Below are 13,568 nucleotides of genomic sequence, written 5' to 3'. Positions count from 1 at the left end.
TTTCCCCACGGGGATTAATAAAGTATCTATCTATCTATCTATCTATCTATCTATCTAATGACAGCATCGCCACTCTACAGGGATGCTTTGAAACCACAGCCTGGGATGACATTCTGGCATCCTCAAAGTCAAAGCCAAAGTCAAGTCAAAGTCAACTTTATTGTCAAAACCATATGTACAGGTCATACACAGGTTTTGAAATTGCAGTGCTCCCTAGGCCTACAGTGTTACAGTAAAAGATAAATAATTAAAGACAGTATAAACATAAACATAACAGTATAAACACACAGTTCCATCAACAATACACAACAGTATAAACAGTATAAACATATCTCAGTAGTTGAGAAGAGAAAGACTTGTATATAATACAGAAATCAGTGACACAAAAGAATTTGTGTGTAATTTTTAGCTCAAATTATGGAATTTAAGCAATAACAGGGTTATATAGCTGCAGCTGGATGTAGGTGCCGGTGCAAGTCTGTTTTCAGCCCAGTGGTGTGTGTGTGTGTGTGTGTATGTGTATGTGGGAGTGAGTCCAAGGTTGAGGGGGGGTTCAGAGGGGGGATGTGGGTGAGGGTCTAGGGTTCGTGTGTGCGGGGGTCCTCAGGGGGAGGGACGGCAAGGCAGGGAGAGAGTTCAGCATCCTGACAGCTTGGTGGACAAAACTGTCTCTCAGTCTGCTGGTTCTGGCCCGGAGACTCTTCAGTCTCCTTCCAGATGGCAGCAGACTGAAGTAGCTGTTGGACGGGTGGGTGGGATCACCTGCAATGCAGAGGGCTTTGCGGATGGGACGAGTGTGGTAGATGTCCTGAAGGGAGGGGAGAGAGACACCCATGACCCTCTCAGCTGCTCTCACTACGCGATGTAGCTTTTTGCTCTCTATCCTCCAGTGACATCAGCAAGCAAGTGGATGTCGTCATACATTTCTTTCTGTGTGGTCACCATCTTCCCCAACAACAAAGCCTGGATAACCGAAGAACTTCAGGAAATCCTCAAAAAAAAAGAAAAGAATTTTCTTCACTAGCACTGAATCTGAAAAAAGGAGATGAACAGAGAGGTGAAAGCTGCCATCAGAAAAGCCAAGACAGCGAATAAGACCAAGGTGGAGAATAAATTCACTGAAGGAAATCTATACTCAGCTTGGCAGGGGATTAAGAACATGGCTGCTGTAAATAATACACACCACTCACAAGACCATCCAGGTGGAAGGCAGCAGCCCAGTGTCCCTCCCCAACGACCTCAACTCCTTCTTTTCCAGATTTGAAAAAGACAACACCTCCAAAAAAGAAACATTTATCTCCTCCCTCACTAATGCTGAAGTGGAATTATCCTTCAGCACAGAGGAGGTGGTAAGAGCTCTGAAGAGGACCAAGAGGACCAAAACAACCACAACACCTGGTCCTGACAATATCAGCGGACATGTCTTACGGCACCGTGCAGAGCAGCTGGGAGGTGTGTACCAGAGATCCATCAAAAGTAGCACAGTTCCACAGCTGTGGAAGCATTCTACAGTGGTCCCAGTTCCAAAGAAGAGCTCTGTTAAGGCTCTAAAAGACCTCAGGCCAGTGGCTCTCACCTCCCTGGTGATGAAAACCATGGAGAAGGTCATAAAGAACTACATCACCAAGGAAACCAACCTACTGATGTACCCTCTCCAGTTTGCGTACCGTAAAGACAGAGGGGTGGATGATGCTAAAATCTTCATAATGGACACCGTTCACAAACACCTGGAACAAACAGATACCAGCGCTCCACTGCTCTTTGCAGATCACAGAGAGTGCTGGTCAATAACACCCTCTCAGTCCTCATATTCATCTTCATCGGTTCTCCTTGGGGTTTTGTCCTCTCTCCTCTGCTTTTCATTCTATACACCAATGACTGCAGGTCCACCCACCCAAAGTGTCATCTGGTTAAGTATGCTGATGACACAGTTCTCCTGTCCTTGCTCTCAGGCTGTTCTCACCACCATGGCCCAGCACTCCTGCAGTTTGTGGACTGGTGCAACAACTCTGCACTGGAGCTGAACGTGGAGAAGACAAAGGAGATGGTGGTGACCTTCACTAGGAAGCAGAGGGAGCTGGCTACAACATCTGTCAGCACAATCCACGGGAGGCCAGTATAGATAGTGGAGGAGTACAGAACAATATTTGACAACTCCTTCACTCTCACTGCTAACACAGAGGAGATCCTCAGAAGATGCCAGCAGCGATAGTACCTACTGAGGAAACTTAACTCCTTTGGGGTCAACAGCACCATTCTGAGGACATTCTATCACTCCTACGTAGAGAGTGTCATGACATTCTCTATAACCTGCTGGTTGCACTCCATCTCTCTTCAGAACAGGAACCGTCTGCAAAGCACAGTCATGGTCTGCTCTACAATCAGTGGACTTCCACTTAGATCACTGAACACAGTGTGTGAGCAGCAGACACTGAGGACAGCACACAGAATCTTGCAGGACCCCTCACACGCCTTGTTCCCAGCGTTCGTATGGCTCCCCTCAGGTCGCCGGCTCCTCAACTCCCTACCACCCCCCCACTGCTCTTGAACTGTCTTGAACACTCCAACCTCCTATCACAGCAACTTCTGAGTTTTGATTCTATTGTTTATTTTATTCCTTGCCATCTATTTATGCTATTATTGTGTTGTGTGTAAACTGTTAACGTGCCTTGAATTGCCCCCCAGGGGACAAATAGACTTCTTTGATTGATTGATTGATTGATTGATTGAAAAAGCTATAAAAGGTTGTAAAAAAGGATGTAGGTATGGGATCTAAGGGGCAGGTTGATGTTTTTAATTGACAAATTTCTTTACCAAGCATCTCAGCATCAACCAGGACAAATTTCTCCAGTGTTTCCTCATACAAAGGTTCTGTGGTGATTGAATTTGTATGCTTACACTGCTATCACTTTCATCTGAGAGAGTCTGTTTTATTTTTGAAGTGGACTCAAGTCTTCACATTTGAAGCTGTTAGACTGCCAGCCTTCATAAAGGCAGGATTAATTAGATGATCCATGGTTGAGAAGAGGATAGGATTTTGGGGTTGTTCCGATGTCAGTTATCAATTAGGAACAGTAAAAAAGAGTGATCAGATAAGCCTGAATCCACAAGTGAAGAAATATTAGCAGACAGGCCGTGGGTAATACATAGATCTAAAATATGGCCTTTGTTATGGGCAGGCTGTGTAACATGTTGAATAAAATTCATACAGTAAAGCATGTTTGAAAATCAAAAAGCAGCTGACCAAACTCTTTAATTCTAACTCTAATTTAAACAGATTTGTAAAACCACCAGAGTCTAAAACCTGAGGAATAAAAAGTGGTTTAATACTGGAGAAAATATTGATTAGTGGCAGAACTCCTTCCAAAGACTCAACACCTGTTGACTTCAATGAAACCCTCAGAACTCACACACTCGTATTTGTCACAGTCAGCAGACTAATGTTTTCGAAATGAAGTGTAGAAAATGTCCAGTGTGAGTTGTTCAAAGTCCATTTTTATCCCAACAATTTACAGAAGATCCTCAGAACTAATATTTGTACAAATCAATTGAAAAACACTTGCTGAAGAAAAAACTATTTTCTTCTGAAGTTCATTTCAATGAAGTGTCAGGACTGATGTCAGTTCTTAAGTGTTCTGTGTGTGTGTGTGTGTGTGATTTGATCTTTAACATAAGTGTGTAAATTGTGGTCTTTTCCCATTGAATTGAATTGACCATTAACTGCTTAACTTATTGTATTGTGTCGCTGGCTGTTTGGAAAGACACCAACAAATAAAATGTGTTGTTATTATTATTATTGTTGTTGTTGTTGTTATTATTGTTCTTCTTCTTCTTCTTCTTATTATTATTATTATTATCAGTAGTAGTGTTAAATTGTATGTAGTGTATGTGACTTTGCTGCTGAGCAATTTCCAAAGATTTCCATTAAATCCATCTGTAATTTGGGATCAAATAGTTGTTGTTCAGTTGAATATGTGTTTAGTTGTGGATTTCCTGAGCTGATCTGCAGGATAGAGACCAGGACCAAGTGGGACATTTTTCCTGGATCGGGACTGAACATTTGAACTTTGATCCATTTCAGTGGTGAATCAGTCAGATTTTAGTCCAACATGTCTGATCTTTATCTTCTAATTCCAGACTTGACTGAGCTCAGCAGCATGTTATGAATCTGTGTTGACATGAATACTTGTATGAATGTTGTGCTGACATTTGGATGATGTGTGTAGAAGGCTGACATTATGATGATCCACAATAAGAGAAGGACAAAGTCCCTCAACTCATGTTAGTGAAAGCTCATTGATTAGGACATATCTGATTGGATTAGAAATGATTTTTATCCACATGATTTATTCTTTATTCAGATTGAGGTCCTGCAGGTTGTCAGAGATCAGCTGTGCTTCTCTGGCCTCAGCTCTGAAGTCCAACCCATCCCATCTGAGAGACCTGGACCTGAGAAACAACAAGCTGCAGGATTCAGGAGTGAAGCTATTGTGTGGTTTTCTGGAGAGTCCACACTGTAGACTGGAGACTCTGAGGTCAGTGCACTGTCTGTTACTGTTGTAGATCTCAGATCTTTAATCCACAACTGAACCTGGTTTATCTTCATCCACAACTTGAATCCATTCATCTTGAATGAATGAATGAATGAATGAGATTTGAAATAGTTGTTGTTTCATATTGTGACTTTTTCTTATCTCAGACTAAGAATTATTCCTTTAGTTTCACTTCATTTCAGTCAGTTGTCATGAATATGGTTGAGCAGGAATGTTTCAGAGTAGACCCAGATGCAGGGCACGGAGACTATGGGGGCAGAGTTCAATGTTTATTTAGAAAACGGTGTGGTTCGGATAGCGGTGGGGAAAGTGAGGCTGCTCTCGGGCTGTGGCCAGGTGAAGTCCTTGCTGGAGGAGGGTGGTGAGTTGTATGATCGATGGAGCGAGGTGAAGCAGGTATCCGGGGATGATATAAGGAAATCTTGATGGCGATGAATAGCCAGGCGATCCTACAGGAATGAGGATGGGTACAAGAACTAGGGCAGGAATCAAAAGCTAAGGTAAGTAACTGGATCAGTGTTTTTCAGAGCCAACGTGACTACCGTAGACGTGGTAAGACGAACTGGCGACGACAGCACTGAAGAGCCGGCTTAAAACAAGGAGTGAAGGTGGAAAGGCTGATGGCTGATTCAGAGCAGCTGTGTCAGAACGAGACGTCCCCACACTCCATCCTGGCGAGAGAGAGCCACACACACACACACACACACACACAGACCAACAAGACAAACGGGGACAAAAAAGACCCACGAGGAAGGGAACATAAAAGAAACAAAAGAGAGGAGGAGGGAAACCAAAACTAGTCCTTAACAGAATAATGTCTGTTCACTTCAATGAAACCTTCAGAACTCGCAGGAAGTAGAGGCTCGGTTCCGCACCATAGAAAACCACAACGGCCTGTGGTTCATCACCAACTGTTCACATTTCAAACAGATTTTCCCCAATCAGTGACACACCCACTGAGGAAGAAACTCTGGTTATTGGCAGCTCCAGTTTTCCAAATGTGGAGTTCAGCGACCATACTTAAATGCATTCCTGGAGCCAGAGCTGGCGACATTAAATCATATTTAAAACTGCTGGATAAACGGATAAACGGAGATTTGGTAAGATTGCTATTCACGCCGGCTGTAACGACACCCGATTACGCCAATCGGAGGTCACTAAAAGTAATGTGGAATCGGTGTGGAACTATGCCAAACATTGTCGGACTCCATAGTTTTCTCTGGACCCCTGCCCGATTTGACCAGTGATGACATGTTTAGTTGCATGTCATCATTCCATTGCTGGCTGTCTAGGTGGTGTCCAGCAAACGACGTGGCCTTCATAGACAACTTCAACAACAAAACTTTTTGGGGAAAACCTGGTCTGATTAGGAGAGACAGCATCCATCCCACTTTGGATGGTGCAGCTCTCACATCTAGCAATATGGCAGATTTTAGACAGCCAAAGTCATGACAACCCAGAGTTGAGACCAGGAGGCAGAGTTGCAGTCCTACATGCTTCTCTGCAGTTTTTCTAGAGCCGTCACCCTCCCATGATTCTTACCATTCCAACAGTTCCCTTTATCCTGTAAAGACTGTGTCTGCTCCTCAGCTCCAAAGCCTTATCCTCAGCCTCTCACATCCAAACTGGAAGACAGAAAAACCAGTCCTATTTGCTGTGGTGTATCGTCCACCTCCTGCTTATCCGGAGTTACTCAGAGTCTGAATTCACAGAATTTTTATCTGATTTAGTGCTTTGTACAGATAAAGCAATTATAGTGGGTGACTTTAATATTCATGTAGATACCCACAATGACAGCCTTAAGACTGCATTCAAATTCAGGAAAACTCATTTCAGATTTATTATTTAGTGTAAAATCCATTGCAGTCATTGACTGTAGTATTCATTATTATATTTTAAAATCAATGTGCTGAGAGCCCGAAGAACATGTCTAAATGTCCGAATACTTACGGCCTTGACTGAACATTGTTTAACTGTCTCCAACTGGCTGAGACATGAGTTTTGTTCCTTTGATTTTCCTTTCAATACAAATGTTATTTGACTTTTTCTTCATTGTTTCCTCTTCAGACTGAGCAGCTGTAACCTCTCAGAGAGAAGCTGTGAAGCTCTGTCCTCAGCTCTCAGCTCCCAGTCCTCTAGTCTCAGAGACCTGGACCTGAGTAACAATGACCTGCAGGATTCAGAGGTGAAGCTTCTCTCTGCTGGACTGATAAGTCCACACTGTACCCTGGAGACTCTCAGGTCAGATCAAGTTCCAGTTTTTTTGAAATGACTGCAGATATATTTTTTGAGTCCATCATTGCTGACTTTAGAGAGGCCCATATCTAATGATTTTCACAGTTTATACAATCATTGAGTTCTCCAGTCTATTTTTGTTTTTATCCTGCTTAATATTTTGAAGAGCTCACATATATATATACTCATATATGACTGAGATACACAAGCTCATCTATGCTGTGTTATAAAGTGGTTAAGTTGAGTCTTGCAGCTCTTTACATGCTGCCTCTCATTCACCCATTCACACATGTCTAGCATGTCTAGTTGTCCAAATACTTATGGCCTTGACTGTAAATGTCTGTTTATTACTGATTGTGTCATATTTAACTGTCCAACTGTACCAAATTGTTGAGACACGAGCAAACTGAGTTTGTTTTTTTTGATTGTCCTTTCAACACAATTATTTGACTTTTTCTTCATTGTTTCCTCTTCAGACTGAGCAGCTGTAACCTCTCAGAGAAAAGCTGTGAAGCTCTGTCCTCAGTTCTCAGCTCCCAGTCCTCTAGTCTGAGACACCTGGACCTGAGTAACAATGACCTGCAGGATTCAGGGGTGAAGCTTCTGTCTGCTAAAATGAAGAGCACACACTGTACCCTGGAGACTCTCAGGTCAGGATCCATTGTTCAGCTGATGATTTGCTCATATTTGATTTAACAAAAGGGAGTTTTCCTTGCCACTGTCGCCTTAAGTGCTTGCTCTGGGGTCAGGCTCTGGGTCTCTGTAAAGCGCTTTGAGACAATTTTGATTGTGGAAGGCGCTATATAAATAAAATTGAATTGAATTGAATTGAATTGAATTTACATCAGTGGATAAACAGCCAACTTGTGTAGGATTGTTCAAAGTAAAGTTCAGCAGAATTTTCTAAACTCAGACAATTATTCATCATTTTCTCTTGTTTTTACTTCAGTTGTTGATTTTTTTTTAATCCTACAGATGATGATTAAGGAATTTGCCTTAAATACATTAAACCTGTACCAAAATGGACCAAAACCAAAACCAAAAATATGAACAAAAAAGAACAACAAAACAGACCAGCATGTGTTGACAGAGGGTTCCTGTGTGATGTTGTGTGTGTCTGCAGGCTGTCAGGATGTCTGATCACAGAGGAAGGCTGTGCTTCTCTGGCCTCAGCTCTGAGCTCCAACCCCTCCCATCTGAGAGAGCTGGACCTGAGCTACAATCATCCAGGAGACTCAGGAGTGAAGCTGCTGTCTGCTGGACTGAAGGATCCACACTGGAGACTGGACACCCTCAGGTATGGAGAGGCCTGCTGCAGCCACAGACAGTGTGTGATAGAGGAGGAAGAGCTGTGACACACATTTAGTGTGTCACAGCTGATGACAGATCTCTACAGAATTGCTTTGAATTCAGCAACAACACAAAGAGGGTTTTTCTATAATTCTGACTTCAGTATCTCATCACTGTGTCATATTTAAGAGAAAATATGTGACAATCATTAAATCAGGTGTGATCAGCTGTTTTCTGTGACCTGAGCAGGACTTTCTCAGACTGGATTTCATGCTGCATCAGCACAAAGCCAGCATGGAAACATTTGAGCTGCAGCTGCTTGAACTGCTCCTGAACCAACAGAGCCACTTTGAGCACTCAGAGTGCTTTCACCACAAGCCCAAAGACTTTAGATACCTGTTCAGTGCTGACACACTAATAATAACATCCCAACAATAATAAGAGCATCTACACTGCTCAGAGACATTCATCTGCCAGTGTCTCAAACAAAGGAGGAAATGAAATCAGGTCTCTGATCATGTCTCTGTCTTCTAAAATATCCATGATCAATAATCAGCTGAACCTCTCTGAGATCCTGATCTTGTCATTCTGAGATCTTTTGTTGTGTCTGACACAAAAAGTGATATCAAATGGAGAAGACAAATGATGAAATCTTTCCTCCATGTCACCTCCCTGCTCCGTATAATTCCAAGATAAGGACTCCAGGTCCTTTGTCTCTTTGCTGAATGAACAGAATAATCAAAGCATCTGTGTATGAGAGCCATGTAATGTCCATGTTTGCATGCTGAAAGAGAACGTGCTGGTCTGAAACCCCTCCTCCTTTCAGGGTGGAGCCTGGTGGAGTCCGATGCTTGAGACCAGGTCTGAGGAAGTGTAAGTGTGGTTTTCATTTGATTCCTGAAAACAAAGCAGCTCACATTCAACCATCTTCAAAGTGTCAATCAATGATCAGGTGATAGATCAGTAACTGTAGCTGTGTTGTGTCTTCTTCTCTCCATCAGATTTCTGTGAACTCACCATCGACACAAACACAGTAAACAGAAAGATCAAACTGTCTGACAACAACAGGAAGGTGACACATGTGAAGGAGGATCAGTCATATCCTGATCATCCAGACAGATTTGACCAGTGGCCTCAGTTGCTGTGTAGTAATGGTTTGACTGGTCGCTGTTACTGGGAGGTCGAGTGGAGAGGATGGGTTCATATATCAGTGAGTTACAGGGGAATCAGAAGGAAAGGAAACAGAGAAAACTGTTTGTTTGGAGGGAACGATCAGTCCTGGAGTCTGAGCTGCTCTGATCGTCATTACTCTGTTTGGCACAATAACAGAAAGACACCTGTCTCCTCCTCCTCCTCCTCCTCTTCATCATCTTCCTCTGTCTCTCACAGAGTAGCAGTGTATGTGGACTGTCCTGCTGGCTCTCTGTCCTTCTACAGAGTCTCCTCTGACTCACTGATCCACCTCTACACCTTCAACACATTTACTGAACCTCTGTATCCTGGGTTTAGTCTCTGGTTGTCTGGTTCCTCAGTGTCTCTGTGTAGAGTGTAGCAGAGTCTCCTGTTAGAGAAACTCTTTTACTGTTGAACAGATAGTTCAGTCTGTACATGTCTGTCTGTCTTTGTCTTTCTCCGAATCTTGGGACAACTGAGCTGATTCAGTTCAAACTAAAATGCTGCCACAGTTTATTTGAAAGATCTGAAAAAAAAATAAGATAGAAACTTGTCAAACTGTCATTCAGAGGTTCACAGAGTTAGAAAGCTCCTGACTACTCTGAAGAGTTTGAGCCTCGATTCGATGAATTTTAAAAGTCGACTTTTAGACTCAGCAGCAGCTGAAATTTGACTAAAACAAGAAGCTGTGAAGTTTATTTGAAAAATGTTTAAAGAGATTTTCAGCTTCATCTCTCATTTTTACAGTGTATACCTGGTTTTCACCCTCTTTTTCATGTTTTACAGTGAATCCTCTGGCTGCTGATAATACTGTACTTTTACTGCTGATGTCATTGGTCATTTTCATTTTCACACTGCATCACATATTGCAAGTAGTTATAGTTTATGTCAGAGCAGCATCAGGTAAAACAATGAAGAATAATCAATACAGATCCTGATTTGCTATAAGTCCTATATTCTCCATGATGGTGTGTGTGTGTGTCACTGAATAATTAAGTTAAACAGGCAGTAAATGTTAAATTCTGTTAAGTTCAAGAGAATGTTGTTAATTATGGGGAGAAATCCATAACCTCACCACCAGTTTATTTCTCCAGCAGGTTTCAGGTTGAATACTTTGACCCTGCAGTCATCACTACTGAAATGTACAGTGGATCTGATCACAGCTCAGTGAGAACAGAAAAGAAGCTGAACTGAATTCATTGTTTCTCGTCTTTGGTGTGAATATCAGTCTCTCCTTCAGATCTCCACAGCCGAGATCCCACTGGAATTGAGAGTTTGTGTTTGACAACAGGAAAAAACAAACACCTTCAGCAATTCAATTCAATTCAATTTTATTTATATGGCGCCTTCCACAATCAAAATTGTCTCAAAGCGCTTTACAGAGACCCAGAGCCTGACCCCAGAGCAAGCACTTAAGGAGACAGTGGCAAGAAAAAACTCCCTTTTAACAGGAGGAAACCTTGAGCAGAACCTGGCTCAGATGGGGGACCCTCCTGCTGATGGCCGGGCTGGGTGAAAGGAGGATAAGGAGGAAGATAGGACAGCTAGGAATGGAGGAGAGGAGGAGAAGGACATGCAGCATAATACAGACAATGGACAATGTTAGTGGGTCAGCATTTACATTACAGTTAGTGAACAGTTATTGGATAATGTGTGCTCAGCAGATTACAGTTATGATAGGAAACAGAGCACAGAGGCAAAAAGCTGTCATGACTGGTAATTATTTACATTACAATCTGCATAGAATATTAATCCAAAATTTATCTGTAGCAGAATGGAACATTAAACATGTTAGAAATAGATCATTGTAAACAATAAACAGCAGCAGGTGGGTGGAGCCAGGACCACAGAACATGCAGCTCTGGAGCCAGAGATACCTGCAGAGAGATACAGAGAAAGAGAGACCAGAGAGAAGTGGGTCTGAGGAGAGAAAGAGAGAAAAGAAGAAGTGCGCAGAAGATCATGGGATGTCCCCCAGCAGCCTAGGCCTATAGCAGCATAACTAGGGGATGATTCAGTTGCCTGAGCCAGCCCTACTAAGGGCTATATCCTTAACTGTAACAGTGTCTATAGAGATAATTGTGACTAACTATAAGTTTAATAAATAACTAGGACTGTAACTACAACTAATTATAAGCTTTATCAAACAAGAAGGTTTTAAGCTTAGTTTTAAAATTAGAGAGGGTGTCTGCTTCCCGAACCCAAACTGGCAGTTGGTTCCATAGGAGAGGGGCCTGATAGCTAAAGGCTCGGCCTCCCATTCTACTTTTAGAGATTTTGGGAACTATTCTGCCCTTGTAAGAATGAGGTTGAATTCCAAACGTGGCAGATAGCTTGTACAGTTTCCCAGTAAAAGATCGCCGAGTCTTCAGGTAAGTTTGATGCTTTAATTGAGATTTTTCTTGTAAAACTGGAATACAAACATAATGAAAAAATGTGTCAGACTTCGTTTTGCCTGTTTCATGTGTAATCAGAAATACAAACTCATAAACATAACTGAAATTATTATTTTCGTCACACAACAGCTGTGTCCCAATTCAGGGTCTGCATCCTTCGAAGTGCGCAGCCTACGTGGTCTCCGAAGGATGCGGCTTCGGAGGATCCTCCGAAGGCTACGTTAACCGTTGGTAATTGGGACAGTGCTTCGGGGCACTTCCTGGTTGCGGCATAACGTCATAACCCCCCCAAGCCGGACGAACGGCAGATAAACGGCAAAACAGACAACAAACGGCAAAACAGACAACAAACGGCAAAACAGACAACAGACAAACAAAAAAGACAGTATGGATTTAGAAGTTTGGATTTTGTTTTTTGTAATATATTTATTTATTGAAGAAGAGGAGAGGCGGTGTCGCCAGCTTAACAGAAGACGGCTGATTTTGTTTCGGCTGAGAGAGCGCAGTGGGCAGGTAACATTAACTTATTTTTAACCCATACCAATGATCATTTGAATGCGTATTCTCCGCTGCTGCTGGCGGTGCTGCTGCTGCTGCTGCTGCTTGCCATTGCCGTTAGTACAGGCGCGCAAAGCATCTTGGGATATGTGAGGCCACGAAGGATGGTAGTGATGCATCCTCCGAATTCAGGGAAAAGTGGGACGCATTAGAAGGGCGCATTTTAAGGACCCTTCGATTTTTGGCGAATTGGGACAGCCTTCGCGCAGCGTTGTGACGTAAGCGGCCTTCAAATGCGCACTTCGAAGGATGCAGACCCTGAATTGGGACACAGCTAACGTGTGTGGTAAAATAGCGGTTAGCTTTGTGCTTATATAACACAGAAAACACCATTAGCGGGCTAGCGCATTAGCATCGGTCGCGCTATTAACTTCATAAACAACAATAAATCAAAGCAGGACACCATAACGGTAAGTCATACAGGTAATTTACATAACAATAATATTACTCACAGAGTATGTCTTTTCCAGGTACAGCATAGAAAAACGGCTGTGAGTGGAGACAACAACTTGCACAACGCTAAAGGTCTGAACTACAGAAGCCCGCAGGGACAAACAGTGCAGCAATGTAAACAATCCCCCGACACTCTTAAAGGGGTGGCACAGGAACCATAAGCAAACCTGCATTCTGGGAACGAAGAAATCTGTTGGTATGATATGGTACTATCAGCTCTTTGAGATATGAAGGAGCCTGGCCATTGAGGGCCTTATATGTAAGGAGAAGGATTTTAAAATCAATTCTGGATTTTACAGGAAGCCAATGAAGAGAAGTTAGTACAGGAGTAATATGATCTCTCTTGCTAATTCCAGTCAGTACTCTCGCTGCAGCATTTTGGTTCAGCTGGAGGCTTTTTAGAGAGTTAACTGGACATCCTGATAATAGGGAATTACAGTAGTCCAGTCTAGAAGTAACAAAAGCATGGACTAATTTTTCAGCATCCCTCTGCGACAGAATCTTCCTAATCTTACTGATATTGCGTAGGTGAAAGAAGGCGGTCCTAGAGACTTGTTTTATATGTGAGTTAAAGGACAAGTCCTGATCAAAAATAACTCCAAGGTTCCTCACAGTTGTACTGGAGGCTAAATTAATGCCATCCAGAGTAACTATATGATTAGATAAACTGTTTCTGAGGTGTTTGGGACCAAACAAAATAACCTCAGTTTTGTCTGAATTCAGAAGAAGAAAGTTACAGGTCATCCAGGCCTTTATGTCTTTAAGACATGCCTGAAGTATGGCTAACTGATCTGTTTCGTCTGGCTTCATAGATAAATATAGCTGGGTATCATCCGCATAGCAATGGAAATTTATTCCATGCTTCCTGATAATATTGCCTAGGGGAAGCATGTATAAGGTGAACAATATT

The 13,568-nt window shown here is 42.5% G+C and overlaps 1 protein-coding gene across 1 annotated transcript in view; it reads left to right on the top strand.

Annotated features, from left to right (window-relative positions):
- Positions 1-9,630, top strand: part of LOC121193016 — a 293,109-nt gene extending 283,479 nt beyond the window's left edge. The window contains exons 14-16 of the mRNA XM_041055112.1: positions 7,912-8,085; positions 8,905-8,951; positions 9,080-9,630. Coding sequence (XP_040911046.1) covers positions 7,912-8,085; positions 8,905-8,951; positions 9,080-9,630 — 772 coding nt within the window. The remainder of the gene's footprint in view (positions 1-7,911; positions 8,086-8,904; positions 8,952-9,079) is intronic.
- The last annotated feature ends 3,938 nt before the right edge of the window (positions 9,631-13,568 follow it).

Source organism: Toxotes jaculatrix, chromosome 14, assembly GCF_017976425.1.
Source record: "Toxotes jaculatrix isolate fToxJac2 chromosome 14, fToxJac2.pri, whole genome shotgun sequence".
Classification (NCBI taxonomy): Eukaryota; Metazoa; Chordata; class Actinopteri; family Toxotidae; genus Toxotes; species Toxotes jaculatrix.
Note: the sequence above shows the minus strand (reverse complement) of the source record. Positions and strands in the feature narration are given on the sequence as shown.